Source organism: Callorhinus ursinus, unplaced genomic scaffold (assembly GCF_003265705.2).
Source record: "Callorhinus ursinus isolate GAN/ISIS: 27379988/994484 unplaced genomic scaffold, GSC_fseal_2.0 scaffold12, whole genome shotgun sequence".
Classification (NCBI taxonomy): Eukaryota; Metazoa; Chordata; class Mammalia; order Carnivora; family Otariidae; genus Callorhinus; species Callorhinus ursinus.
The window spans coordinates 69,365,006-69,392,314 of record NW_027397074.1 but is presented as its reverse complement, the minus strand read 5'-3'; the positions used below and the strand labels follow the sequence as shown (position 1 = coordinate 69,392,314).

At 44.7% G+C, this 27,309-nt stretch overlaps 1 protein-coding gene across 1 annotated transcript; it reads right to left on the bottom strand.

Annotated features, from left to right (window-relative positions):
• Positions 1–1,957: 1,957 nt before the first annotated feature.
• CPA2 (carboxypeptidase A2) lies at positions 1,958–23,018 on the bottom strand. The gene is made up of 11 exons (XM_025865646.2): positions 22,880–23,018; positions 20,915–20,996; positions 19,906–20,040; positions 19,222–19,317; positions 16,751–16,852; positions 14,540–14,638; positions 13,112–13,222; positions 11,897–11,987; positions 10,136–10,335; positions 7,990–8,074; positions 1,958–2,353 (listed from the first exon to the last, which is right to left on the bottom strand). Exons 1-11 carry the CDS (start codon positions 22,942–22,944, stop codon positions 2,166–2,168), a joined length of 1,254 nt encoding a protein of 417 aa, XP_025721431.1. The 5' UTR covers positions 22,945–23,018; the 3' UTR covers positions 1,958–2,165.
• Between the last annotated feature and the right edge of the window lie 4,291 nt (positions 23,019–27,309).

Genomic DNA, 27,309 nt, shown 5'->3' with positions numbered 1-27,309 from the left:
TGAGAGTTTGTGACCTTTGTTATGAATCTGACACCTAACTCTTATGACTCCACTAAAAAAGTAGAAATATATGAGGTCAATGTTCCGGAAGGAAGAAGTGTTAGTCTGGATAAAATATCAGTTTTCCTTGGGATCTGAGTAAAGGTAAGGCTTAATGGTATTATTAATAATGAGACTTTTTTACGTTTGCTAGACTCCGAGTCTGGTGTCCTTTCCACCAAATCACATCAGAATAAATGAAAGGCACTCATGATCTGCATGACTCCTTAGGGACTCTGAGGCCTTCAAGTCTGTCCTGGGAGCTCCAAATCCTCACATTCAGAGCCCCAAACCCAAAGCCTCCCCCATCCCACTGTCCCCATGGTCTACATCATTCTTTCTGCTCTTGCTCAAGGAGGGTGGATACAATTGATGGTCATTGTCGGGGGTGTTAAAGAAAAATTATTCTGAGACTTGTTAAAACTGTAAGGAAGACTTTATTCAAGATTATTACAATAGGGCTCACACAACAGAAGGGAGTAATTGTGTTCAACTCCAAGTACAGTAAAGAGAGCAGAGTGAAGGGAGTCAGTGGATGGAATACTGCTAAGAGGAAACATCAAGGGTAGGGGTCTTCTTGTTTAACTGGACTCACAGGTTCTTGCCAAAGGCAGACCAAGGACTTAGTCATCAAAGTTGGAGGATGAGGAATTCAACCAGATATCAAGGACTAGGGGATGATTTAGCAGGATTCTTTGCTAAGACTGACTTAGACAGGGGCCAAGACAAGGCCTGGTCAAAAAGAGGGTCCAGAGAAGCCGAAGTAAGTTTGGGTCAAGGAGAGTCTTTGTCAGGAATTATGGAACCGGGGGCTTTATCAGGACTCTTTCGTCCTTTGAGCACTGAAACGGAACTCCTACACACACCCTGGTCCATAACAATGGCTGGGCTCCGAGGTAGATTTCAGCTTTGAAATTAGTAACAAGAGAAGCTAGGAGCTGAATCTGCAAGAAATGTGAACTAAAGAATCAAGGACCCAGAATTCTAGGCAAGCTGACATTCACTTCCCACCTTCTTCTCCCAGAGAAAACCATCAAAAGGAAGAAAATCTCAATCCCTAATGGAAGTGAATGTCTAAAAAAAATTAAATAGAATCTGAGACCCAGGGGGGCGCCTGGGTGGCTCAGTTGGTTAAGCGATTGCCTTCGGCTCAGGTCATGATCCTGGAGTCCCGGGATCGAGTCCCACATCGGGCTCCCTGCTCAGCGGGGAGTCTGCTTCTCCCTCTGACCCTCTTCCCTCTCGCGCTCTCGGTCTCTCATTCTCTCTCTCTCAAATAAATAATTTTTATTTAAATTTTAAATTTTTATAAAAAAAAAAAGAAGAATCTGAGACCCAGGTTTGATTGGTATCATTGGTTTGGGTTCCCACTTGTTTTTATAATGCAACATACTAGAAATGGGAAAAAGCCAAAAGCAACAATGGGACCAGAAGATATGTAAGTATCTAGGACAATGTGTGACACAATGTAGTTGTTTAATTAGTATTTATTGAATAAAGAACCTCGAAAGTCCCTTGCTAGCTCCAAAATGCTACTCTATTAAGGTGAAGGGGCTGACACATGCCACAACACGGATGAACCTTGAGGACATTAGGCTAAGTAAAACAAGTCAGTCACGAAAGAACAAATACTGTATGATTCCATTTATATGAGGTACCTGGAATAGGCAAATTCATAGAGACTGAAAGTAGAATAGAGGTTTCCGGGGGCAGGGCGGGCGGGAGAATGGGGAGTTAATGCTGAATGGGTACAGAGTTTCAGTCTGGGATAACGAAAAATTTCCAGAGATGAATGATGGTAATGATTGCACAACCTTGTGAATGTACTTAATGCCACTGAATTGCACACTTAAAAATGGTGAAAATGGTCAATCTTATGATATGTATATTTTACCACAATTTTTAAAAAATTCTTAAACGATGTTGGGAGCCTTTTCGCTCAGGATGGGTTTTGTTTGTTTGTTTGTTTTTAAAGATGAAGGGGTACAGCTCAGTAGCCTGTTATGTTTTAGGGCAACATAAATCAAAGAAATAGTGCTCCAAGATCAGGATTAGAAAAAGGAATAATCACAACCCAACTTTGCTTCAAATCAAAGAGCTTTTAATGGTGTCTATTCCCCAAAGCCCTAATAGGGATGGTCTCGCACATGCTCCATGATTGTCTTCAAGCCAAGCCAGGTCTCTTCAGCTGTGGGCAAGATCTGCCTGGCCGGCAGGAGGAAACCATATCGACCGGTGTCCCTCAGTTCAAAGGCAAATGAGTATTTGATGCCATGGTCATATGACCAGTCAATGCTTCCTCCACTGGCTTGGTCTGAAGGGCAAATGAGAAAAAAGTCTGGTTATGCTATTCCCTCTGGCCTCTCCAGATATATAACCTCTATGTTAGGTTTCACCAATACCAAAGATAAGTCAGGCCCCTCTGCATGGTCCTTGAGAGCAGGGATAGCTTCATAGGGAGTCATGCTTATGAAAAAATATAAGATTAATTTGAAAAGCAAAAGGTGTTATTCAAATGGACGCTATACTTAGCCTTCCTTTGGCGTTTTTAGGAGCCTCTGGCTTCACCCACCCATTTGGAATCCTGCCTGCTCTCCCAATCGGCACCTTCTACACCTTAAGGAGGCCACACCACTTCCTTCTTTAGAGGAGTGCTAGATGTAGACATTATTTTCTCTTGTGGGAGAAGAAGGATTACAAATAGAGTAAGAGATTTGGGCTCTGCCCTCTGGGAACTTTCAGCATAAGGGTGGAGTACGTTTTATTCTGATATCAAATAATAGGCCAAGGACTTATACACGATGGGTTATACCAATAAAGTAATGTGCACCTGTGTAAATTTTGGCCGTTGACATGACAGATGATGAAGGAAGGTGGCATTAACCTACAAAGACTTATGACAATCATGACTCAGGAGAGCTGAGCAATGGACGGGCTCTGAGGCCCCTCCCAGGGAAGTTGGGTAGAGGTCAAATGGAAAAGTTGGGGGCATAGATGGAGGAAATTACCTAGCCCCTAAGAATGGGGCTGGATGGAGGGGAAGACCAGGGTGTTGTACCAGGAAGAAGTAGGATTAGTGGTTAACATTATAAATTAACACTATAAATGCCTGTGATTTGTGTCTTTGCCTTCACCCAAATGGTTGCTGACTTGAACTGAATCTTCCTGGGTACCAAAATTACTAACTTACGCTACCTGACTACAGCCTATCCCACTAAGAGGTCCATGGTGGACAGAACACTGGCTTCAGATTGAATCCTGATTCTGCAAATCATTAGCTGGGTCACCTAAGGCACTTACCTCTCTGAATCCCAAAGGTTTCATCTGTCAAATAGGCATAATACTATAGTACTTATTTCACAGGGAGAATTAAATGGGAGAACATTATGTGTATGGTTCCAACACTTGTTGAGCACTTACTAAATATGTTAGGTACTATGCTAAATTGGTTGATTTAATCCTCACATGGGTCCCAAGACAGATACTAGTATTATTCCCATTTTACAGATAAGGAAACTGAGGTTCCAAGAAATTAAGGGAAGGAGCTGGGATAAAGTATGTAGGATAAGCATTCAATAAAGTTCAGTTGTGATTATAACCACCATTATCAATAAACGACTAGGATCCTATCAAAAAAAAGCCAGACCACGTGAAAGGTAAGAGGTACCTGAAGGGGAGTAATCCACCAGGAAACTAACAAGCAACATTTATATAGTGCCTTACAGTTTGCAAACACTTTTATTCTACATCCTGTCTTTTGAGCCTCTCAACAACCCATTTCACAGATTAAAAAAAAACAAAGGAGGATGAGTGACCCACCTGAGATTACTCGGTTCCAAAGTGGCAGAACTATAACTCAAACCCAGGCCTCTATCCCCAAGGTCTGGATTTTTTCACCCTCCACCTCTCTGAGAAAGAATTCAAGTGACAACTTCGCCTATTGTAGTGCAGCTCCTCAGAGCCCTTTCCAGGTGAGAAATTACCCAGGAAATGTCTCGCCCACCACAGGAGTCCAGCCACCTCTTGGGTGGAGTGAAGCAGGTGTTCAGCCCAGAGCTACATACCAATCTAGGGCAGGAGGCAAAAAGTACTTAATTGGGACCTGTTCTTAGAGGCAGTGCTTGTCCATGCTGGCATGAGGCCAGAATCAAGGATAACAGAGTCAGCTCTGGGCAAAATGCAGCCCGAACTTACTTGACCATTAATGGTCAGGTTCCAAAAGATCACACAGCAAACCCTACACATGTCTGATACTTGCTTATTAGAAATATCTGTAACCTTACCAAGAGAAACACACTATACCTGAGCCTTCCAAGAATACGATGGTGGAGAGCACAGGATGCCATTCTGCTGACATTCTCAACTCCAGCCTCCACTCAGAGGCTGCCCAACACAGAAAGCATGCAACCCTTAGCCTTAAGTGGCCATCCTGGCCTTCCTCCCCAGCACCAGCAATCACAGGGCCCTCCTTCCTGGGGGTTCCTCTGCCAAAGGGGAGAACAATCCCCCATGGAACGTGGTTTAAAAAGGTCGGGGCAACTGTAAGCAGATCAGTCTTCCCAGAGAAGAGCCCAAAAAATATGTAACAAGAGCTCCAAATCTGTTCGTTCTGTTTGACTTGGTAATCTTGCATTGGGAATATACACCAAAAGGATTGTCTAAAAGAAAAAGAAGTCTGGGGGCGCCTGGGTGGCTCAGTCGTTAAGCGTCTGCCTTCAGCTCAGGTCACGATCCCAGGGTCCTGGGATCGAGCCCCACGTCGGGCTCCCTGCTCAGCGGGAAGCCTGCTTCTCCCTCTCCCGCTCCCCCTGCTGTGTTCCCTCTCTCGCTGTGTCTCTCTCTGTCAAATAAATAAATAAAATATTTTTTAAAAAAAGAAAGAAAGAAAAAAGAAAAAGACGTCTGTACCAACATGTTTGTACCAACATGTAGTCGCACCACTTAGCAAACAATACAAAGGCCCAATAACCAGGGTATAGCAATCTGGAATAACTGGAATAACAAACACCTGGAGTAGAAATGCACAGAACCGTGCAGGAAATAACAAAATAACATTAACTGAAAAAGGCTGGACCCAAAATGGAACACAGACACTGATTACAACTAGAGAATTATATTTGTGTTCATTGACAAAATTATGAATGAAATTGAAACATAAAATGTGATGATTATTGGATCTCTTTTTTTAATAAAGTCTTTTAAATGCCTCATAATAGCAAAAAAAAAAAATAGAAAAAAAATGAAAGAAAAGAAAAACCATAATCGGGGGGTGGGGAAACGTTCACGATCAGTTTTTGGATTTCCATCAATTGTCCTAGATATGCTAAGTGAACTCTTGTTCCTCCGCTCTCCAAGACTACCATCAAGAAAAGTGTGACTAGGGGCGCCTGGGTGGCTCAGTCGGTTAAGCGTCTGCCTTTGGCTCAGGTCATGATCCCAGGGCCCTGGGATCGAGCCCCACGTTGGGCTCCCTGCTCGGCGGGAAGCCTGCTTCTCCCTCAACACTTCCCCCTGCTTGTGTTCCCTCTCTCGTTGTATCTCTATCAAATAAATAAAATCTAAGAAAAGGAAAGAAAAGAAAAGCTTGACTAACAAGCGTGCCTTCCCTTAGATTCCCAGCACAACGTCGTACACGTAGCTGGGCTGGCACCTCCAGCCTGTGTGCAGGCTCGCTCCTCTGAGTCGAGCCTGCTCTACCCACCTCTGCTTGACTCCTTCTCGTCCCTCTTCTCCCCTACTCTGAAGTGTCACTGCCTTGCTCGTTTCTTCTCTCTCCTGGATCTTCCACCTCTCCCTCTCTATTGGTCCTTTTCCCACAGTCAATAAATAAGGCTCTCATCTCAGAAAAGACACCCTCCATTTCTTTCTCCTTCCCTTCTCATCTGGGCTCCTCCAAAGAGCAGTCCACGCACCAGACCTCTGCGCTCCCCCATCCCCTGTGCTCCTCCAGTGACCCTCACCATGCTTCTGAAACGGTCTGGGTACGGTCACCAAGAAGCTCATCGTAAAAATCCAGTGGTAAATATTCTGTCCTCAGCATAGTTGACCTTCTCATAGCCTTTCATCATTGTTAACCCCTGCCTCCTTTCCGACGACTGCTCCCCCCCCCACCAGCTTCTGAAACACAAGCTTCTTGGCCCCTCTGCCCAGCCCTGCTGTGTGGCCCTCCCTCACGAACCCCCTCTGCTGTCTGACAGCTTGCTTCCCTCCTCCATCCAGGGCTCTTCCCGCTCCAGCTGATGTCCTTGCTCTCCTGTTCCAACCATCCTCTCTATGTCAACTACTCTTAAGTCTCTCTCTCCACAGAAGCCCAGAGCCGTGTGGCCCAAAGCCTACGGGGCATCCCCACTAGAAAACACTACAGTTATCTCAGCCTCAACTTGCCCGGAGCTGAACTCATTCTCTCTCCAACCCCACGCCGTCTTTCACTTTCCCAGAGGTCTCCCTCTATTAATGGCCCTGTTCAATGACCTTTGGTGAGAAACTCTCAACATCTAATGACTGACCAAAGCCTTTTGGTTTTCCCTGCTTCATGTCTCCCCAGATCCTCCATGGCACTGCTCTAGCGTGGACCACCACCTCCCCCTGAACAAGTCCTACTCTTCCTGTGGGAATTTCCTACTTCCAGCACATCACACTCCATCCTCCCAATGGTAGTAGCTACTGTGTTTTATTTAAAACACGGTGCCTCAACACACTCACTCCCTGCTGAAAACTCTCCAATGGCTTCTAGAATCCTTTGGGTTATGGGTTAAGACTTAAACTCCTTAACTTGGCACCCAAAAACCTGAACCCTCACTCCCCTCGTTCCCACCTTCTTCCAGCAGTTCCAAACCTCCTTGTGGTTCGCAGAGTCCATCAGGCAGTTTCTTACTTCTGTGCCTTTGCCCGTGCTGTTAAAGAGCCAGAATGGCCCATTCTTTTCCCCTCCTCTAGCTATTTGGTGAGCAGCCATCAAAATCCTGCCCTCTTCCATATGTAGCTTTTCCTGATTCTGCCACTGTTTAATCCTCCCAACTTTCTAACACTTTTGTATCACATCTAGCCTACTACTGCACACAGCATACTGAGGTTCATTTGTCTTCCTGTTTGTCTCCCACATTAAACAGTGAGTTTCCTGCGGGTTCTCTATGTCCGTAGTACTTGGCATAACGATTAGCACATAGTAGAGGCTTAATAAAAGTATGCTGAACAGAGTGTGTGCCTGTAAGAAGTATTTGTTTCCAAAGGGTCCATGGGTGTGGGAGTACAGGGAGACTCCTGAGCATTCAACTGTGGGCTCTTGAGTTTCTGGGTTTGCCCATAAGCAAGTGGGGAGATTCCTCTGGGGGACTCAAGACTCTGCACGAGTGCATTAGGATTTCCCACAGCACTGCAGCTGTTTCTTGTTTCTATCCCAATCCACCGTGGGAGAGGGGAGTCTCAGAAAGTCTGACAGCAGGCTCCCCAGCTTTATTCTTGCCATTAGCAGTATTCCTGGATTTACCTCCCCTTTGTCTCCCCAAATTCTACATGCACAAATGGCTGCAACAGAGTCTATCCACTGAAATATCTGGGTCCTTTTAAAGAGTCGCCCCCATTCTGCCCCCACAACCCAGTCCACAGCATTACTCAGGGTATAAACCCCTCTGAGCCAAGAAAGGAATAATTAATAAAAGTGATGACTTAGGGCCAAGTCTTGACAAAAGCTTATTTTTAGGCAAAGAGATTCCACATAACGAGAGTGAGCTGGAAGGATCGGGACAAGCAGAGAGCAACACACATAGCTCAAATATTTAGGAAGCTCTTTGTTCCAGATATCACATAGTACCTTGTGGGGGGAAACCGGGCAGGGCTGGGCACCACACACGAAGACCTAACCATTTCACATCAGGGCACTGAAAGGCTCTGGCCCAAAATCACATGGCGCCCGCTTAGTGGGTCATTTGTAAAAAGACATTAGATACTTACAGATGACTGAGCAGATAGGTCCCACTTTGTACTTGGTGCCGTGCAGGCTGGCCAGAGCCTGGGCAGCCTTTTTGGCCACTTCATTCTAGAGTGAGAGAACCAAGGAAAGGTAGATGGATAACACTTGCTTCTTGAAAATCAAATGCCCAAGGGCAGAAAGTAGAATGGGGCTGTCTGATTAACTGGACTCTCTGGTTAACTCAGGCTTAAACACAACGCCCTTTCGTTTCAGTCATTTTCACTGAGAAGCAAACATTAGTTCACTTCTATTGGCTTCGAAAATACAACACAGACACCTTCATTGTTTATTTGATCATCCAGGTGTTTGCAATAAATACACTAGGGTCATTATTTTGCCACCATCCCTCCTTGTTCAGGGGTGTAGGTGGAAATAGGGTGGGAGTAAGGGGCTAAAGAGAATACGTACTGACCCCAGGATGTACCCGGGAAGTTGATTTTTTTTTTTTTTTTTTTTTGCTAGATCCCTACATTGGCTTACCTCCTTATGATTGTCTCTTTTTCCAAGAACTAGAGCTCAGCAAAATATTTTCCATTATTTGAGGGTTCCAATTTTGACTGATTGGGGCTTTACTGTCCTTGCTAGGGATAAATGTAAGGTCTTGAACTTGGGTCCAGGAAAACAACTGTACAATTACCAGATGGGGGAACCTGGCTCGGCAGAATCCTCAGAGAGCCTGGGGGTTTCAGTTGTCAATGAGCCCAACATGAGTCAACAGCACAGTGCTACTGCCAAAAAACTAATGTGACCCTCAACTGTTTAAGCAGAAGTGCACGGGCTGGAGGAGGGCAGCTATGGTCACGCTCTGCTCTGTGCTGGTTAACCCTCAAGTTTTATGTTCACTCCTGGGAGCTACCCTTGAAGAACAGAGACGATCCAAAGCATGTTCGGAAAATAGCAAACCAGAATGGTGAGGGAACTTGGGGCCATATTATGAGTGCTTGAAGGAGCTGTGGGTATGGAGTAGGGATATGGAAAAACCTAGCAGAACCAGGTTACTGGTCTTCAAGTGATTAATGGATTTGCTTCTTTTCAAAGACAGCAAGATGATAAACCAGGGCTGGCAGGTAAAAACCATAAGGAGAAGGTTTGGACTCTCTATGAGGAAGAACTCAAACAATCAAATCTGCTCCAACATGGAACAGAATCCCTGTCCAGATACAGGATGGATGACTATGTGGCAGAGATATGAGCACCCAGTTTGGATGATTTAAGGTCATCTAGGTCTACTACAAGTACCTTTTAGGTTCTTTTCAATCCTAAGGTTCTTTTTCCCTTGATTTGGCCTTGAGTGGTAATACTCACCAACAAAACCCTGAAAACTGCCCTACAGGGCTAAAATCCAACGGATGAGATGAAAGATACACCCAAATGGGAATAATTTATTGCATTTCTGCCAGGCTGCTGACAATAACGTATTTGAAAGTAATTTGACCAAAAGGTCCCATCTCAGGGTTTATCTCTAACATATGGGTCTCAAAAACCAAGCCTAAAAGCCAAATTGGGAGTATCTGCATGTTCTCTTCAGCTGGGGAAAGCTCTTGCTCAACTGTAAAGTAGCCCCCTGAGATGTCACCATCTGACTTAAGGCTGCCACCAGTTTGCTCATTCCTGAAACAGGAAAGATGATGGAAGGTAGCAAGTTAGGGAAGGGAGTGTCTGATGCCCAACATCACACACCTGTGCAGCATGATGGCAGGTCACAGAGTGGAAAGCACCAGGAAGCTATAAGGCAAAGAGCTGGGAGACAGTACTGTTTAGCATCCAGCATCTGACAGCATCTGACTACAGATGTAAGAGCCTCACGTCCAAAAACAAGTGGTTATGTCCTAAGCAACAGAAAGCGCATCCTGGGAATTCATGGTCAAATTGAGGCTCCTGCTCATCTAGATTAAGGCAACAGTAATTTCATGAATTCTATTTCCCAAGGAAACTTAATTTGGGAAAGTCCACAACCAGTCTTTCAAACCTCTGCCTGTATCACAATCTTCTCAGTGGTAGGACCCATTCATCTTTGTAACCTGTCACTAGTACACCCCCATCTCAGTACCCAACTTTATGACTGAAACTTACTTGTCCACACAATGGACCTTTGTGGCTGAGCTGAAATACATTTTGGAAACTTACCAGTTCATCAAAGTTATCTGACTGGGTACATGTATACCCATAGGGGAACATCAGCAGCTGGGAATAGCTGTGGAGGGTAATGAAGGCCTTGATCTTCCCGTGACTCTTGATGAAGTCCACTATGGATTTCACTTCAACTTCAGAGTTGGCACGGGGTCCATGGTAGGAATCAGAGCAGGGGTTGCTGCTGGCTCCAGGTCCTGATGGGATGCAGAAGAAGCCCAGTAGGAACAGTAAGCTTCAAGGAGATGCTGTATGGATACATTTACCGTTCATCACTAAGTTCCCCCTCAGGAAGTCAGCAAGACTGTCCCTGCATTAGGTGGAGGTGCTATCTAAGGGCACAGGAGGCCAAACTGAAGTGATTCTGGATGTATCCTCTCTTCTTTAGAAAGATGGTTCCTCTATATGGCAGAAAGAGCTATCAAATTAGATCATCTCCTCTCTGTGGGAGTTGTTGGAAGGAAAGCTAGATTTAACATTATGGATGGAATTCCTGCATTGGGTGGGAGTTGAGCAAGCTCTTTTTCTGGGATTTCTTCCAATTCTTAGCGTCCAAGAGTAGAAGATTCTATGCATCTGTACTTCTAAATCACAAAGCCACAAATGCAAGGAACCTCTGACACCCTTTCTGCAGTGAGGAAATCACAACTGCACTTGACAACAAGGCCACCTTCAGCCTTGATTTTCTCAGCAACTGGAGTTACTCGTGACCACCAAAGTGGTCCACTGTGGCCTGGCCAGGGCTCTGAATGCTAGAGAAACTTCGAGGGAGAGGCTGGGACTCCCCAGGGTCTCTAAATGATATAGACAAAGTATAAATACAATCTGTCACTTTATTTCAAGATTATTTAATAAGAACCATAATATTTCAGGAAGAAAATACCTGACATTGAATCCCTGGGCATTGTTCGGTATTTTGGATCTGATGCTTTGATTTTTTTTTCCTACGCTAAAAAAAAAACATTATAAAAGCGATGAATGAACTTGCCATTCATCCATATCCTGTCATAATTCCTGAGTGGGTCTTTTCTTGGTTCAATAACTCTCATTAATTCATTTGTCTTACAAATACTTAGTGATTGCCTTCTATGTTCCAGACACTGTACTAGGTGCAATGAAAGACAGTTTCTAACCTCACTGTGACCAGAACTAGTGAGGAAAAAACAAACAAATTTCAGTTCTGTGATTAGAGAAACATAGGAGTTTTAACTGGTCCCTAAAAACCATAAAGGAGCCCCCCAACCAGGCTGCCACTGAACCCCAAAAAGTTAGAGCCACAAGTCAACAAAATCCGAGCAGCAAGCCAATATTTTCTCTTTGAATCTGTTTTGAAAATCAATTTCTTAATCCTGTTTGTACTTCTTTCTAGTTTTCTTTCTCGAAACATCCAGAGATGATGTAATGCTTCTCCTCTGAATAGATCCTAACCCCCTCTAGTGGTTGGTTCAGGGCTTCCTGAGTGAGGCCTCCCGCCATTGCGCCAAGTCTTGCTCTGAAAACTCAGAAGCGAAGCCGAGCTGGGCTAGAGCTTGCGGGAAAACTAAGATGTGAGACAAAATATATTAAATGCTGCTCAGAGATCTGTGACAGCGCTACGCGCCTGTGAAGGGAATTTACTTAAGTGTTTTTCAAATAGGTTTTTAAATGGCTTCAATCCTGAATGGGTTTAGCAGGCTGACAGCACTGCAGAGCCCTGCAAAAATAGCTAGTTGGCCAGACAACTTCGGGCCATCCCTGGGGGCAAGTCCCTGCGCTCACCACCAAAACCTGCGTCCCAGTTCCGGTTAGGATCAACACCAACACAGGAGCTTCCTGATACCTTGGACCGGGTCTTCCGCCACATACGATTCTTTAAAATCCAACCGAAAGAGAAGACAGGAAAAAAAGAATGACTGTCACTTGGCCTGATGAGAAGGTCCCTTTAGAATCCTGTTCATTTCCCTTGCTCCCTCCTGGGAAGGCCCCTTTGGAATTACACTAATTTCCCTTGCCCACAAAGTAGTCAAACAGTCCTCCTACGGGGTTCTTCAAGGAGCTTCTTGGTCGTCTCACCAAAATGAGAAGTAAATAATCCCCCATCTCCTCAAATCAATACCTGGCAAACCATTTTCCATAGGACACCAGTTCTATTCAGTGTTAACAATAACAAAAAATAACAACAACAACAACAAAAAGTGGGGAGAGAGCAAGAGTTCTGTGATAGAATATTTCAGGAAACTATAGAGCTAAATTCGCGAATGTACTTCAGCACTTCTAAGAGTTTCTTAATGCTTTCGTGTTTTTTTCTGCGGCTCCAGGAGAGGGATATGGTAGGCGGTACTTCCCAAACTTGACTGTGCAGCCCTCTGTTCATAGGATATCTCATGAGGTGAGTACTAGTATTTGTATGAGTTCTTTTTGAACACCCGTTGAAAAACACTAGCGTAGTCAGCTCTCTCCAAAAATAAACTTGAAGCTCTGATTCACTTTGAATATATGTGGGGTCACAGTTGCCACAGTGGGGTTCTGTAATAAGATTTTAAAGGGGGAAAAAATCTACATAACTCCTTTTAGTGATATTACAGAGGATTTCTTCTACAGATTGTAAGTAAAATGCTAACTGCATTATACTGCCTACCCAAATCCTACTGCAATCTAATTGTCAGCAGGTAACATCCGCCTCCTCTTTTCCATCAACCCCACCACAAAAAACGCAGAGAGAATTGGAACAAAGCTCCTAGGTGACTCACAGTGAACACTGAGCTCTAATAGTCCAGCCTAACAGCTGAAAAGGGCTCTGACCGAGGCGATGTGTAAAGACATCGTGTGTCAGAATGAGAGGTGATTATAAACTCCACTATATGCCTCAATTCAGGGCCACTACTGAGAAATTACGCATTCCGCTTCTGGTAAACCAAGAACAGAAAGGTTACTTTTGTTTAAGTTCCTACACATCTCCGTAAATTCCTGTTGAAGAAAAAGGTCCAGGCTTACTTTGGTTTGAGAGAACACATATCCATCGGGATTTGTGACCGGCAGCAGGAAGATATCCATCGTGTCCAAAATGGAGGTGATGGATGGATCATTTCCATAATCAGAGGCAATCTGAACAGAGACAATGTAGACATCAGTTTCACACTCCCCTCTCACAGGGGAACACGGGATGGAGTATTAAGGCAATGTGTTTTTTTTTTCGAACATGAACTAGATACCACTGCTGGTCAATGAGAGCCTGCCAGGACTACAGCCCAGTCTCCTGTGATGCTCATGTGTTTAATATGCCAGCATCCATACTTTTATTTCCAGTCAGAATAACTTACTGAAGTAAAACTCAGATATCACTTATCCATTCTCTCTCAAAAGTGGAATTCTTTCTATTCATTCCAAGGAAGCATTTTGCAATGGTATATGTGGCTTACAGGGATCTGTGAACCGAAGACATTTTTTCAGTTTTCCTTCATCATCACACAGACTAGCTTTCCAAAAGTACTCATGACAAACAACAGATTACTTAAATGTGTAGAGACTTTTCTGAAGATACAGAGGACCGGTTAAATTCCATTTGGGGAATTAAATTTCCACTTGCGATCAATTGCAGTGGAGTTGAAGTTTCTGCTGGATTAAAATTTATTCATTTCCTGTGCTCAGCCATCCTAAGGCATTATTATTCAACTGTTAAATATCCATTTCATAATACCCTAAAGGTAACTGCATTTTAATTGAAAGGAAAAATGTATCAGTCGGTATGCACGTGGTTGCACATGCTTGAATGATCTGATGTGGATTGATTTCCTTTGCTCATGAATTAACATTCTGATTTATAGCATGTCATTTTTGAATTACTTAAGCAATACCAGACTAGGTCACACCCAGCCCACTGTCCTCTTAATTCCAATGAACATGTGGAGGAAAGGTATTGCGACACTCTGACTTCAAAATCAGATTTGGAACATTTTCAGAAAAACCCAAAAACCGTTAACTAATTTCACTTTGGATCTATAGGGCAAAGTAAACTCTTCTAGCACCTGTTTATATTTTCCATCTGAGCCCCTCTGGTGATTTTATAGATTTCTAGCACATCGTCCCTCAGCCCTCAGGGCCCAAGGCAGCAAAGCAATTTTTCTCTAGTCTGTTCTTATGCTGAAATCTGACTCCTGGGGTCCTTACTTAGCACCCTCTCAATCTCTTCTGGCTGTGCCTATTAACAGAGAACACAGTGGCCGGCAGGCCTGGGGACAGTGCCAATGTGCTAGTTGTTGCAATACCACAATCCCCAAAAAGGTTGAACGGGCCTATTTCCTGCCGGTGCAAAGAAAAGCTCGTGGAGAGCATCAACCGTTAGGACCACAAAGACCGTTGCGTGATTAGGTGGGGCCTAACCCCAGAAAGTCAAAATAATCGAGGAATTATAGGAAAAATGACCTTATTTGCTGTCCACAGTGCAGTAGCTTGTGTAACCCACTCACGAGCATGGATCCCGGCGTCTAGCCAGATGGCTGGCTTGTCTCCTCCGGTGCTGAACTGTAAAACAGTGTGGAAATGTGAACAACTCCACTGCTGCAGGCTCCTGTCCCCGATCTTTTCCCCTGAGGCCTTGTCTGTCCGTCCCTCTTTCTGTACTTGATGTGACTGAGAGAGAAGGAGGAGGTGTAGACAGAGATGCTGTCGATTAACTCTTATTTCACGTGATTTTTCTGATCCCCTGCTTTTAATAGAAGTTTAAATGCAGGCTAACAAGAGGGCATAGACTTTTTCTCCTCTGATATCTGTAAAAACTCGTTGCAGATAATGTAATGACGGGAAATCATTTGTTGTAAATTTTACAAAACAGGTTACAGAATAGTATGATGCATTTTCAATTCTCTTAAAAGGCTAATTCATGTATGTATGTTTATATATATACACACACAAACATGAGACAAAGGAAGAGGGGAGGAAGGGAGAAATAGCAAGATGTATTACAACAAAATATTAACGGCTATCACCCCATAGCCGTGGAACTCGGGATGTTTTTCCTTTTTTGTTTCTCTATTTTCCAATTTTTGCAATGATTGTGTTATTTTTGTAATAAAAATGCTTGTGATAACCTTTTGAGTCCTTCATAAAAACAGGATGGTAGGTTCTGGAGGTGTTTTCCAGAGTTTAAATTTTATGATCTAAGTGTCTCAGTTTTATTTGGAAGAGTGGCTTTGCCAATTGGATCAGTAAATGGGGAGGAAAAGATTATTTTTGCACCATCAACTTCTATCTCTGCACTGCATTCTAAACATAGCAGATAAGGTAAATGAGAAATGCAAATCCTTGCTAAAAATTACATTTCATGGGCTTCGAGAGTTTTAGTTATAAGTGTTTCATGTCTTTTCCTCCAAAGAGCTCAATTGTAGAAAGTGGGGAACTTTCAAAAACACATAACATTCTCACCCACGAACTACCCTAGAGAAGAGAAGGCCAGGACAATCCGAGGGGGAGGAGAATCTGGGATTTCCTGGCCCAGTGGTAGGAGAAACAGGGAAGAGGGAAAAAAAAATTTTTTTTAAAGAAGGTAGTAAATATTAGCAAATGTACCACGGTGTCATAAAGTAGGCAAACCACTTCTCTCAAGCCTGCTTCGGGAGAAACACTCTGGAGAAATCCATCTGTCCCAATGAGTCCGTTGGTTCTCAGCCATAACATTTCCAAATTTAGTAGGGAGTTGTGACATTATCTCTTTTTTTCCCCCCCCTCTTTCACAAACTCTTTCTAGGAAACCTGGTAAATAAGTTTCACTTTTTCGGGGCAAAGTAAAAAAGCTTGAAACTATCAGCACTAAGACGGTAAGAGGTTACAGGTTGGAGTAAAACCCTAATCTTTTTCAAACTAGCAAACAAATGCCTTGGTTTTCTGGGCATTTGCCTGTGCAGTTCAGTTGCCCTGTCATCCTCCCGCACACTGCAGGGACGCTTCTGTTTTCAAATGCAGCTCAGGCAAGTACTTGGCGCCTTTTTTTTTTTTTTTAATTTCTTGGTTTAAAAAAGAAAGAGAAAAAAGAAAAGGAAAAGAAAAGGGAAACAAGGTATAGAACTCCTACCTTGATTAATTACAGAATACCTCCTCCATCCCCCCTGCTCACCCTGAGGGCCGCACCCCGTCCATCTCCCCTTTCACCCCCGGGGCCCACACCACCTCCCCCAAAGCCCCCACCTCACGGCGGACCACCACCCCCATACCTCCCTCACCCTGGGGCCCTCGTCATTTCCTCCATCCCCGGCCTTCGCCCTGGGACCCCCGTCACCTCCTCCATCCGCCCCCCTCGCCCTGGGGCCCGCACCGCCTCCCCCTTCCTCTGTTCCTATTGGCGCGTTCGCCTCTGGTTCCCTGCGAGCGAATCTATCAAAATGAGAGCATTAATTCACTCCTGCAGACCTGCGTCAGCTTGCGCAAGAAAGAGAAAAAGAAAAGGAAAGGGGGGGGTTGGGGGTAGTGGGGAGGTGGATACTCAAAACCAGCAAGGACCGGTTAGGAGGAGAAAAGGGAAGGGGGTGGGGGGGGAGGGAGAGGAACTGCTCTGCAGGCAGAGCCGGGACTGACGGCCCGCCTGGGAGCGGCGAGATTCTAGAAACCTCGGGAGGAAAACCCACAGCTGCACTTGTGTACCTTGAGCACGTTCATGGGCCGCTTTTCAAAAGAATGGCCAATATTCACTTTGCTTACTAGACCCGGGTGCTGAGCAACGATGTTATCCATTTCTTGGGAAATCTGAAATGTGTAAGAATAAGTAGACATTTGCAAATGAATGATGTGATGCAACCATTAATGACTTTTCTCCCGCCTCCATTTCCATTCCTTCCGGGAAACGGAGAGGGCAGCGCGGCAGATGCTGCGGGACTGAGGACGTTGGACACAAAGCGAAGACACGATGAGTCACCGGGCGTCCGCCGGGGTGGGAAAGGGGGAAGCCATTTTGTGGCAGTGGAGCCGGCTCGTTCCGGCTTTGCGCTTCCGACAAAATGGCACTTCCCTGGCTTGCCTGTGGCTTTCCTCAGCCCCGCTCGGAGGGATAGCTTTCCCGGCCACACACCTGCTCGCCCTTACTAGCAGAGGGACACGCATGGCAGGGGCACCCCCCCCCCAAAAAAAGGTGGACTTGGAGGCCGGCGCTACAAAAGGCAGCGGGGCTGGTTCAGGCCGGGGGCGACGGGGCGCTGGCCTCTGAGGCACTTCCGTCACCAGCCCCCTGGGCTCCTACTTGGAGGCTGATTGAAACGCTGTGCAGCCGGGCCAGCCGAGCTGGGTCCGTGGCTGGGACTGAGACGTGCCTGGGCGAGGGACCCGCGTGAAAACGGCCCCTCCGGCCGCTGCCGGCGCTTGCGCCCCGACGACACGGACACCACTTTGTGAGGCCAGGCAAAGGAGAGAGCGAGCCAGCGAGCCTCTCACTTTCTTCACGCCCTTTACCCCTCATTCTTTGTACTGGTTCACAATCCCTTAGCTGAAACCCATAGGGGCCATACATAGTTCAAATTAAGAAAAAAAAATTTTAAGAAAGGTCGGAGGAAGGGGGCGCCTGGGGGGGGGCTCAGGTCATGATCCCGGGGTCCCTGGGATGGAGCCTCGCCTTGGGCTCCCTGCTCAAGGGGGGAGCCCCCTTCTGCCTCTCCCTCAGCTGCTCCCCCTGCTTGTGCGCTGTCTTTCTCTCTCTCTCTCTCTCTCTCTGTCAGGTAAATAAAAATCTTAGGAAAAAAAGGTTGGAGGAAGCCTATATTGTATATTGTACATGTGGCATTACTCCATATTCGGAGACATGAATATTTCTGGCAGTGAGGGGCGCCTGGGTGGCTCAGTCGTTAAGCGTCTGCCTTCAGCTCGGGTCATGATGCCAGGGAGCCCCGCATCGGGCTCCCTGCTCCGCGGGGAGCCTGCTTCTCCCTCTCCCGCTCCCCCTGCTTGTGTTCCCTCTTTCGCTGTCTCTCTCTCTGTCAAATAAATTAAAAAATCTTTTTAAAAAAAGATATTTCTGGCAGTGAGACAAATGAGTAGCAAGTCAGTTAAGGCCAGAGTTTGCCCCCAGATGAGTTTAGGTCAGGTCAGCTTTTGCCACCAAATAAATCGGGGAAAAAATGAGTTTCAGACTTCTTTGCATTTAGAATTGCTGGTTTAGGGGATGAGTACCCACCGGATTCCTCCTCTCTGGCTCTGCCCTACTCCCCCACCTCTCCCTGTTACCCTCCAGCCCCCATCTCTTCATCCTCTCCCTTCCATTCGCCCACTCCAAATCATTTAGGCACATGGACCCCTGTGAACCCCGAGAAAAGTTCTGTGTCACAAAGAGGCAAGTACAGCCCTGCCCAGATGTGCGGGTGGCAGTGTGTGACCCAGCCGGAGGAAAGGGGGGCAGTCTTCACACCAACAAAACTCCAGAGAGACAGCAGAGACCTCACAAGACTTTGCTACTACTAGGTCTGGGAGTGTTGGTCATGTTGGGAGACCCAACCCTCAGCAGAAAGTCAGAGGTGTCAGGGTCTCCCCCGATTCCATTATCAATGGCAGCCAGGAAGCACAGTTCTCAAGTGGCTTTGGGGGCATCACAGGTCAGAAATGGGCAGAAGGGCCTTGAGGGGAGAGGCTCATGAGCAGGAGAGGCTGTTTGTGTGCTCACTTAAGACACTCCTAGACAGGGGCTCCCGGGTGGCTCAGTCGTTGGGCATCTGCCTTCAGCTCGGGTGGTGATCCCGGGCTGGTGATCCCGGGGTCCTGGGATCGAGCCCTGCATCGGGCTCCCTGCTCCACAGGAAGCTTGCTTCTCCCTCTCCCACTCCCCCTGCTTGTGTTCCCTCTCTCGCTGTGTCTCTCTCTGTCCAATAAATACATAAAATCTTAAAAAAAAAAAAAAAAGACACTCCTAGACAATTCCAAATAATGGAATGGCCCCTGGGATGGGCAAGTGGGCTTCAGGGTCCTGCCTTAAAGCAGTGACACTGATACTGGCTGTGAGATCCTAGAGAAAATTGGAGAAGTGAGGAGATCATATGAGAATACTTCCCATTAAATCACCAGGTAGAAGTAAAAGCCTTGTCATCAGAGGAGAAAACGGCCCATTCCTCTGATGTTCATTTTGAAACACCTACCTCTTGCAAAGTATGATAAGCCTCAAAGTTGAAGTTACCATCCCGTTGTCTTCTCTGATTAAGTAACATTTCTTCATTCTCTTTGTCCAACAGAACCTAAGATAAACCAGTCACACCTATGATCAGTTCATGGCAATCCATTTGCATCTACAGTTGTGAGGGAAATGCCAACACTCAGGTCCCCAGTCCCAAGCATCCTCTTCCTGTCATACAGGCTCTAGGGTCATGCCTTTCCCTTATTCTGGCAGCATCCTGAAAGGGGATGAGGTGCTAACAGGACCTCTGGCCAGCCAGACGCGGCAAATATGGGATGACAGTTAGTCCCGTGGTTGTGTTATAGCTCTCCTACCTTTCTGGGAACGCAGGGCCCGAGCTAACCCCCAATTAAAAACTAAATGAATAAGGTTTTACTTTTACTTAAATGAACACCCTTCAGTTTGTACTTTATATTTCTGCCAGAGATTGTTTTTGCCCTTTCCCTTAAGATTTTTATTACCATATTCCACTTATGCCAAATGCAAAAGGGAGAGGGTCAGTGTCAGGGGTAGCCCAGACTGCAGGAAGGCCTCTGTGGCACCCACAGGTCCCTTTCCCTGGCAGAGGGTATCCAAGGAGAAAAAAGGATGGATTGTCAGTTCATGTAGACCAGCAAGACTCTGGAAGGATGGTCGATGGGATAATTACCTGAACATCTTCAATCATGGTGGAATAAGCAATTCCCCGGGACTCCAAGAAAACTTTGACTGCCTGGACGTTCACAAAAGGAACTCGGACATGGGCTGTCTCTCCTGGGATCGTGGGTGATTTCCAAAAATCAAGCTGGAAGGGGTAAAAGGCTGAGGCAATAAGTGGGTCATTCCAGGGAAATGGACAGGTTTCCAGAAATCAATTTGTATCCATTTTACCAGCCCGCAAGACTAGAATCACTGTAGAATCACTCTGATATTGCAAGAGGGTTTTTAAATATCCAAGCAGGGGCCTATGTGTCATATTGTTTGTACCCCCCTATGGTTAGATATTAAAACTGGCAGAAGGCAAAGATTATTTTAAAACTATGGCAGTTTTTTTTAACAGTTGACATTCCAATCCAATTCATTTCATAACAGAACATTAATACTGTAAATTATTTTAGGATGGAAATAATGCATTAAAGCTGTTCAGCAATTTTTTTTTTCAAGATTTTATTTATTTATCTGATAGAGACAGTGACAGAGATAGCGAGAGAGCACAAGCAGGGTGAGCGGCAGGCAGAAGGAGAGGGAGAAGCAGGCTCCCCGCTGGGCAGGGAGCCCGATGTGGAGCTCAAAGCCAGGACCCTGGGATCACAACCCAAGCCGAAGGCAGACACTTAACCGACTAGGCCATCCAGGTGCCCCTGTTCAGCAATTTTTCAAAGTAACTTTCACAACTGATCTCTCTTTTCACTCTTATGATAAACCTGTGAGATAGAAGAATGGTATATTTATCCTCATTATACTGAATGGGATAACGAGACACAGGGAAGGTAGGTGACTTCCCCAGTGTCACAGAGTCGAAACTAGAGCCCAAGCTTTCCATATCCCAGCTCCTTGAGTTTGCGTTCCACGCTATGTCAGAGAAGATGAGATCCAATCTAAAGTAAGAGATCCCAATCATCGTGTCTAACTGTGGAGTAGTCACTTTGGGAAACAGAAGCTCCCTCTAGGATGGATACCTGAAGATGTTCTTCAGCTTCCAATTCCACCAGATGATTTACTTGTTCTTCATTCCTTGGTGAGATCTCAAGAACCTGGTCCCTAAGAATATTAACCACAGACATGATCTTAAAAGCAAAGCCTGGACACTCTTTCCTGTTGCTTTCTGCTCCTGTTACTCTCTGCATGTAGGAGCTTAATGGAGCAGTTAATAATCTCTTTGACAATTGAGAAACTAATAAATTGTATACTGACCCACATCGCCAGAATGAGGACTTGGTAGAATGGCTTTACTTCCCCCCAAGGAAATGGTATCTAGATAATAATTAAGAGGTGTACCTACACCTAGCAGGAAGCTTGCCATTAAAGTTACCTTTCCTTTAGCTAATGATTATTTATAAAATAACACCTGCTGGTCATAAAGCAATAGCTTTTAAAACTTGTCTGTTCCTGCTTTTCAGAAATGAGGTGGGTCTTTGTTTTTTTTTAAAGTGGAATAATTAGGTTGGTGCTTGTAAGAGGAAATCGAATTCACATCTGGGTAGACCTAGGATGTTTTGTTGTTGTTGTCAACTGAAATGTATTAGAGTTCCATCTCCAAACCCCATTCATGTGGCCCAAGCTTGGGGTATGCCAAAGACAACTAGGACCCTGAAAAATCATGGTGTGCTCTCCACACACAAAACCATACACACGCATAATGAGGAATAAAAGATATCAGGGACACCTTGGCAGGAAAGAGAAGTTGCAAAACAAGCAAACATATATCCTTAGAAAAAAGTTGGGGAGTAGATCTGGATTTGTATAGCCCTTCCTTGGCAATAGAGATTCCTTCTCCTCTGTCCTTTCTCCAAGTAGGCTGACTTCCTGAGTCACTGCCCTGAGCATTTGTGCAGTGGAGAAAGGATTGGTACAAAGAGCCATATACAAGGACCAGAAACCAGACCTTCTGAAACCAAGTGCCATGCAACTTCCAATGAACATTAGTAAAATACGTAAGTAATAGCGTGAGATCTTCAAGGCTCTTCTGCCTACAAGTATCCACTTGCCCCATGATCTGAAAATTCTTCCACTTGAGTCACATTCCTTTTGGTTAGTACAGACAGCCCAGGAGCCCTCCTTTGTAATGGGAAGGCATTGAGAAAAGTACTGCTTTGGGCTAATATTTCCTGGTGTGTGTTCTAAGGAATAGTTGCCCTTTGAGTTGCTCAGGACATTTAAAAAAAAAAAGTGGGGAGGAGTTTGATGATCCAAAAAATGGGTAAATGCAGCAACCTAGATCCCTTCTTATAGATTTACAATGCACAAGAATTTAGTAAAAGTCACTGGAAATCCTATAGTTTGTTAAACCGCTGATTTCCAAATTTATTTGACCACCCACTACTTAGGGCCAAACTTATTTGACCACTTCCTTAAATCCCTGGAACATTCGTCAAAAAATGCTGCCTGAAGCCTTTCATAGAATCTTGAAAACAAAGTACTTTAGAGCAAAGGTGAATCCTATGATGCCACGAGAGTTGGATTTGGGTTGAAATCTACAGCCCTGGTCCTCCCACCTCGTGAAGTTCCGTGGCCCGGGCACTAGATCTGGAGATGGGGAGGACAAGGGCTGATGTGGAGGGCGAAGCCCAGAATGGCCAGGAGGAGGTGGTGGGAGAGTAACCCATCACTTACTGAGATGCACTGAGACAATCGGCCAAGCTGCTTTATTTTCACTGATGCCCACCATCCCTACATTCAGATCATCAGGGGAGAGAGATATAAGGTATATGTGTTCAGACTTCACTTTGTTTTTCCCTTTAGATGTCATTCATCTCTTTCTTGGGTCACTGATTTCTGTCATTCCCACTATTCCCTCCCTAAATCTAAGAGAACCTCTCTGAAAATGCTGAACACTTGCACCCATTATTCTATGACAATCCAGTGAGACCCTGTGAATCAGGTAAAAAAAAAAGTTCAAACAGACACCAGAAAGCATAACTTACCCCACAAATGTTTCTCGACAGTAGATATGCCCCAGAAGGGCACCAAAAACCAGGATCAACTTCATGGTCAAGGGTGTTCCCAGAGTCCAGAATTCAGGGTCACTCCTGAACTTTATTTATAGGGCCCACGGCTGAGGCTGATCTGGAGGCGGTGTAAGAACTCAAGTGAATGCCCACATGGTAAAATTCCCACCTGCATGTCAGACTCTCAAGGCTGTAAACACTCACCTGTGTGATATCACCAATCTGTACATTTTCCATTCCTGCAATGAGATAAACTTTGATGGCAAGAAAACAGAATTGCTAGAGCATACCAAGGGCAAATCATGTATTTATGATTTAGAACATAAAGTGTCACTCTGACCAGTGATAGAAGCCAAATTAATAGACCTGAGGTTAAAGTCCTTTCTGGGTCTCTGACCAAACAAAAACAAAAAAACAAAAAGGGTACAGCATTTATAGTAATTATGCGAGCATCCTATCACATTCCATTAGTTTGCTCATTTGTTTATTTTTATAATGTTTACCCTGAAACACTACAATCACTCAGTCCACATCTACTGAATCTCCCTGTAGAGGTGGCCCATTCCTGTCCTCACTCTATATTAAAACAAAACAGAAGGCCTTTTAATATTCAATTTTGGACTGTTTCTAAAGTGATCCATCTGCATTTGTACCAAATTGTTGTCCTTGTTTCTGCGCTTTTTTCCCAAAATGAAAATGTCTTTCTGATTATGACAATGAAATTGCTTGTTATAGAAAGTTTGGATAAAAAGGAAGTATTTTATTTCACCACCAATAGTTCCTCCACCTGAAGAAAATCATTTGGTGCATATCTTTCCAAATTTCTATGTTTTAGATCTTTTTCTTAAAGATTAGATGATACCATGTATTCTGATTTTTAAGCAAAGGGTTTTTTAAACAAAGGTGATCTTGGGGTGCCTGGGTGGTCAGTTGTTAAGCGTCTGCCTTCTGCTCAGGTCATGATCCCAGGGTCTTGGGATCAAGCCCTGCATCGGGCTCCCTGCTCTGCAGGAAGCCTGCTTCTCCCTCTCCCACTCCCCCTGCTTGTGTTCCCTCTCCTGCTGTGTCTCTTTCTGTCAAATAAATTTTTAAAAATCTTAAAAAAAAAAAGGCAATCTTTCCTTGTCTATAAACATAAATCTACATTAATCTGACTTTGTTCTTCATTGCGAAAGAGAAAGATCAAACTACCTATTTTTAGGAATCATACTTTATTGCACTTAATCATTCACACACATTGTGTTCAGCCCAGCAAGAATCAACCACAAACAGACAAAAGGAAATTTTCTTCTGTCCTCTGTGTGTCAAATTATTCCTCTGCACACACTTTAAATCCAGGGGTTAGAATTCTCAAGTACGTACTTGAAGGGGAAAGGTATACATGTATGGGGTTTCTGGTTTAAGAAACTCCTGGATTAACTTGGTTTTTCATTCTCTTGGGTTTCAGGGAGAAGACAGAAACCAAAAGACAGAGGCTGTAATTCATCCTCATATGCCCAGCTCCTAGCAAGTAAACAGTAGTCATAGGACTTGGGATGAATGTACTTGGAGAATCAGTAAATGTTTCTGGGAAAAGATGGGGTCTGAGCCAAGTGAGTCTTAAGGCAGGTAGGATTTGCTGAGGACAGCCTGGTGGTAGGGAAAGGTGAGAAAGGTCCAGAAGAGACACATGGCATGGGATTGGGTCCAGGAGGAAACTTGCCCCACTTGGGCAGACATGCCCCTGGGCATGGTGAGAAAGGGGAAATAGGAGAAGATATGAGAAGGGCTGATAGTGAAGGCCTCACAGTCCAAGCAGAGTTTACCCCTGATGAAAGGGGGAAATGGAGAGCCTCAGGAGGTTGCTGAGCTGGCAAGTGATTGAGGAAGGCAGTATTGAGAATGATGAATCTGGCAGGGTGGGCTGCAGGGCAGGGACACTGGAAGCAGAGAGCCAGGTGAGGAGCTTCCTGAAGAAATCCGGATTTAAAGTGGAGCATCTAGGGGCGCCTGGGTGGCTCAGCTGGTTAAGCAACTGCCTTCGGCTCAAGTCATGATCCCAGGGGCCTGGGATCCAGACCCACATCGGGCTCCCTGCTCTGCAGGGGAGCCTGCTTCTCCCTCTCCCTCCGCCACTCCCCCTGCTTGTGCTCTCTCTCTGTCAAATAAATAAAATCTTTTAAAAAATAAATAAATAAATAAATAAATAAAGTGGTGCATCTAGACTAGGTGGTAGCAGAGGGAATGTGTGAAAGGGGCTCAAAAGTACTTCCTTGGGAGAATCTCGAGTCTGTGCTGAGTGACTGATGCCTGGCTGGGAATGGAAGAAGTTGGGGAAAGGGTGCTTCCCAGGGTGTGTTGAAGGAAGGGGGCAGATCACCACCTCCACACAGCCTCCTGCAGCTCCTCACCCACACGTCACGCTGTGAAGTTCCACTGTGAACTTTGTTTTATCGCCCTTACAGCACACTTTCAAACGAAGCGGAATTTTCTCTGAGGAGTACTACCCAATGAATCACATTCACTGTAAGTGTTAGAGACACGATAGTTCTCTTCCTGAAAGGGATATTGGAAATGAACCTAGAGCCACAGTGGGCATCCAAGAGAAGCTTGGACCCCACACTCCTGAGTCTTGGGCAGTCTGCATCGAGGATGATGCCTGGGATGAGCAGAATGAACATTCCCTGGAATGGATGCCAATAGTCATTTTAAAAAACAAATAGAAATCGGAGGAGAAAGTACAAACCTTAGTAGGAGGCTGTGGGGAAAACTCCAGAAAGCACTGTTTGTTTCTATTACTGATGATGGAAACAGATTTTTATCAGAACAGAGCACTGTCCTTTCTACTGCCTCATCATTCTAGAAGCTGGATAAAATCTCCTTCTGGATAGCCATATTGAGATACACATGACAAACAATAAACTGCCTATATTTGAAATATGCCCTTTGATAAGTTTTGACATATGTATACACCCAAGAAACCATGACTGCAATCCACATCATAAACATATCCATCAACCCCTATAAAATCTGTTTTTGAAAATCACTGAGAAAATCTCCAACCGGAAAGAGATCATTGAAGCCCCCTTGCTTTGCAGATGAGGAAACGAGGCGCCAGACGGGAGGTGACTGGACTTAAAGCCCCTGATCAGGGCTGATCAGACGTGGAGCAGGCACGAAGAGCTCCATGCTCAGACCACGGGTCACTGCTCTGACACTGTCCTGTCTCGTCATCCCAGGTAATTCCACTCTGCTCTAGGAAAAGACCGTTTTAGACCAAATGCTTCTTTATCAATCTATCAGTGGGGAAGCTGTAATTTAGAAAAAGAAAGATGATAGCTCTCTTTAGAAAAGGCTCTAATGGCATGTTACTTCCTATTAAGGATGATGTTAGGCATACTTCCCACTTTTGCCCTCTAACCCCAGGAAGTGAGCAGCCTGATAGTGGGGAGGGTAAGGGATTAAACGGAACCACGGTAGATTAAATCCTCCAGCAGAATTTCCAGGCTCCAGAGCCCTTCAAAATCAAAACTCTGAATGCGTTGGCATATAGAAACATTATTATTCATAGTAAAAAGAGTCCCACAGCTCTGTTAGTAAACTATTAATGATGAATTTCAGAACATTCTGAAATTACATAGATTTCTGTGCTCTGACCAGAAAATACACAAAATCATACTGTCTGAAAAAAATGTGTTCAAAATGTCCATCAACCAAACTTTCAACTAGATTTTCCATCAGAGAAAGATGAAGATGATATGAGTTGCTTGGTTCTCTGGCACCCATGAACAGACAACTTTAAACCCTTATGGTATTGCTTTGTTTGGACAAATACACCACGGTTATGTAGAAGGGAACACTAGGGCAGACTGGATGAAAGGTAGGTAGGAACTCTCCATACTATTGCAGCCACTTTTCCATAAACATAAAATTTTTCCAAAAATTACTCCAAAATAACAAGTTTATTAAAAAAAAAAAAACCCTCTGGGAAGCCACATGCAAAAATAATGAAGAGGCGATGTACAGTAGGAAATATTTGCAACTATTTCTTTGTTTGTTGCAGCATATATTTTAAAGGATTAATATCCTCACTGTGTAGACAGCACTTAGAAAACTCTATAGGAAAGTATCTTTTAGAAAATTGACAGTAACACCGGGCATCTGGCTGGCTCACTCAGGCAAGGGTGCGACTCTTGATCTCGGGGATGTGAGTTTGAGCCCCATACTGGATGTGGAGATTACTTAAAACTAAAATCTTAAAAAAAAAAAAAAAGAAAAGAAAACGGACAATAACAAAAATAGGCACACAGACACAAATATATGACAAATTTTTTTTTAAATGTTCAATATCTCTAGTAACCAAAGAAATGCTATGACATGCCATTTTTTTGTTGTTTTTTTTCACCTATCAAGTTGGCAAAGTTGTT

What these genes read in the sequence shown, in the direction of transcription:
- CPA2 (XM_025865646.2), bottom strand. Translation starts at nt 22,944, where the DNA reads ATGAAGTTGATCCTGGTTTTTGGTGCCCTTCTGGGGCATATCTACTGT. An exon ending in CTTATCATACTTTGCAAGAG is followed by an intron (nt 16,853 to 19,221) that starts GTAGGTGTTTCA and finishes TACACATTTCAG; the next exon opens with ATTTCCCAAGAAATGGATAA. An exon ending in CAGATAACTTTGATGAACTG is followed by an intron (nt 8,075 to 10,135) that starts GTAAGTTTCCAA and finishes CTCTCACTCTAG; the next exon opens with AATGAAGTGGCCAAAAAGGC.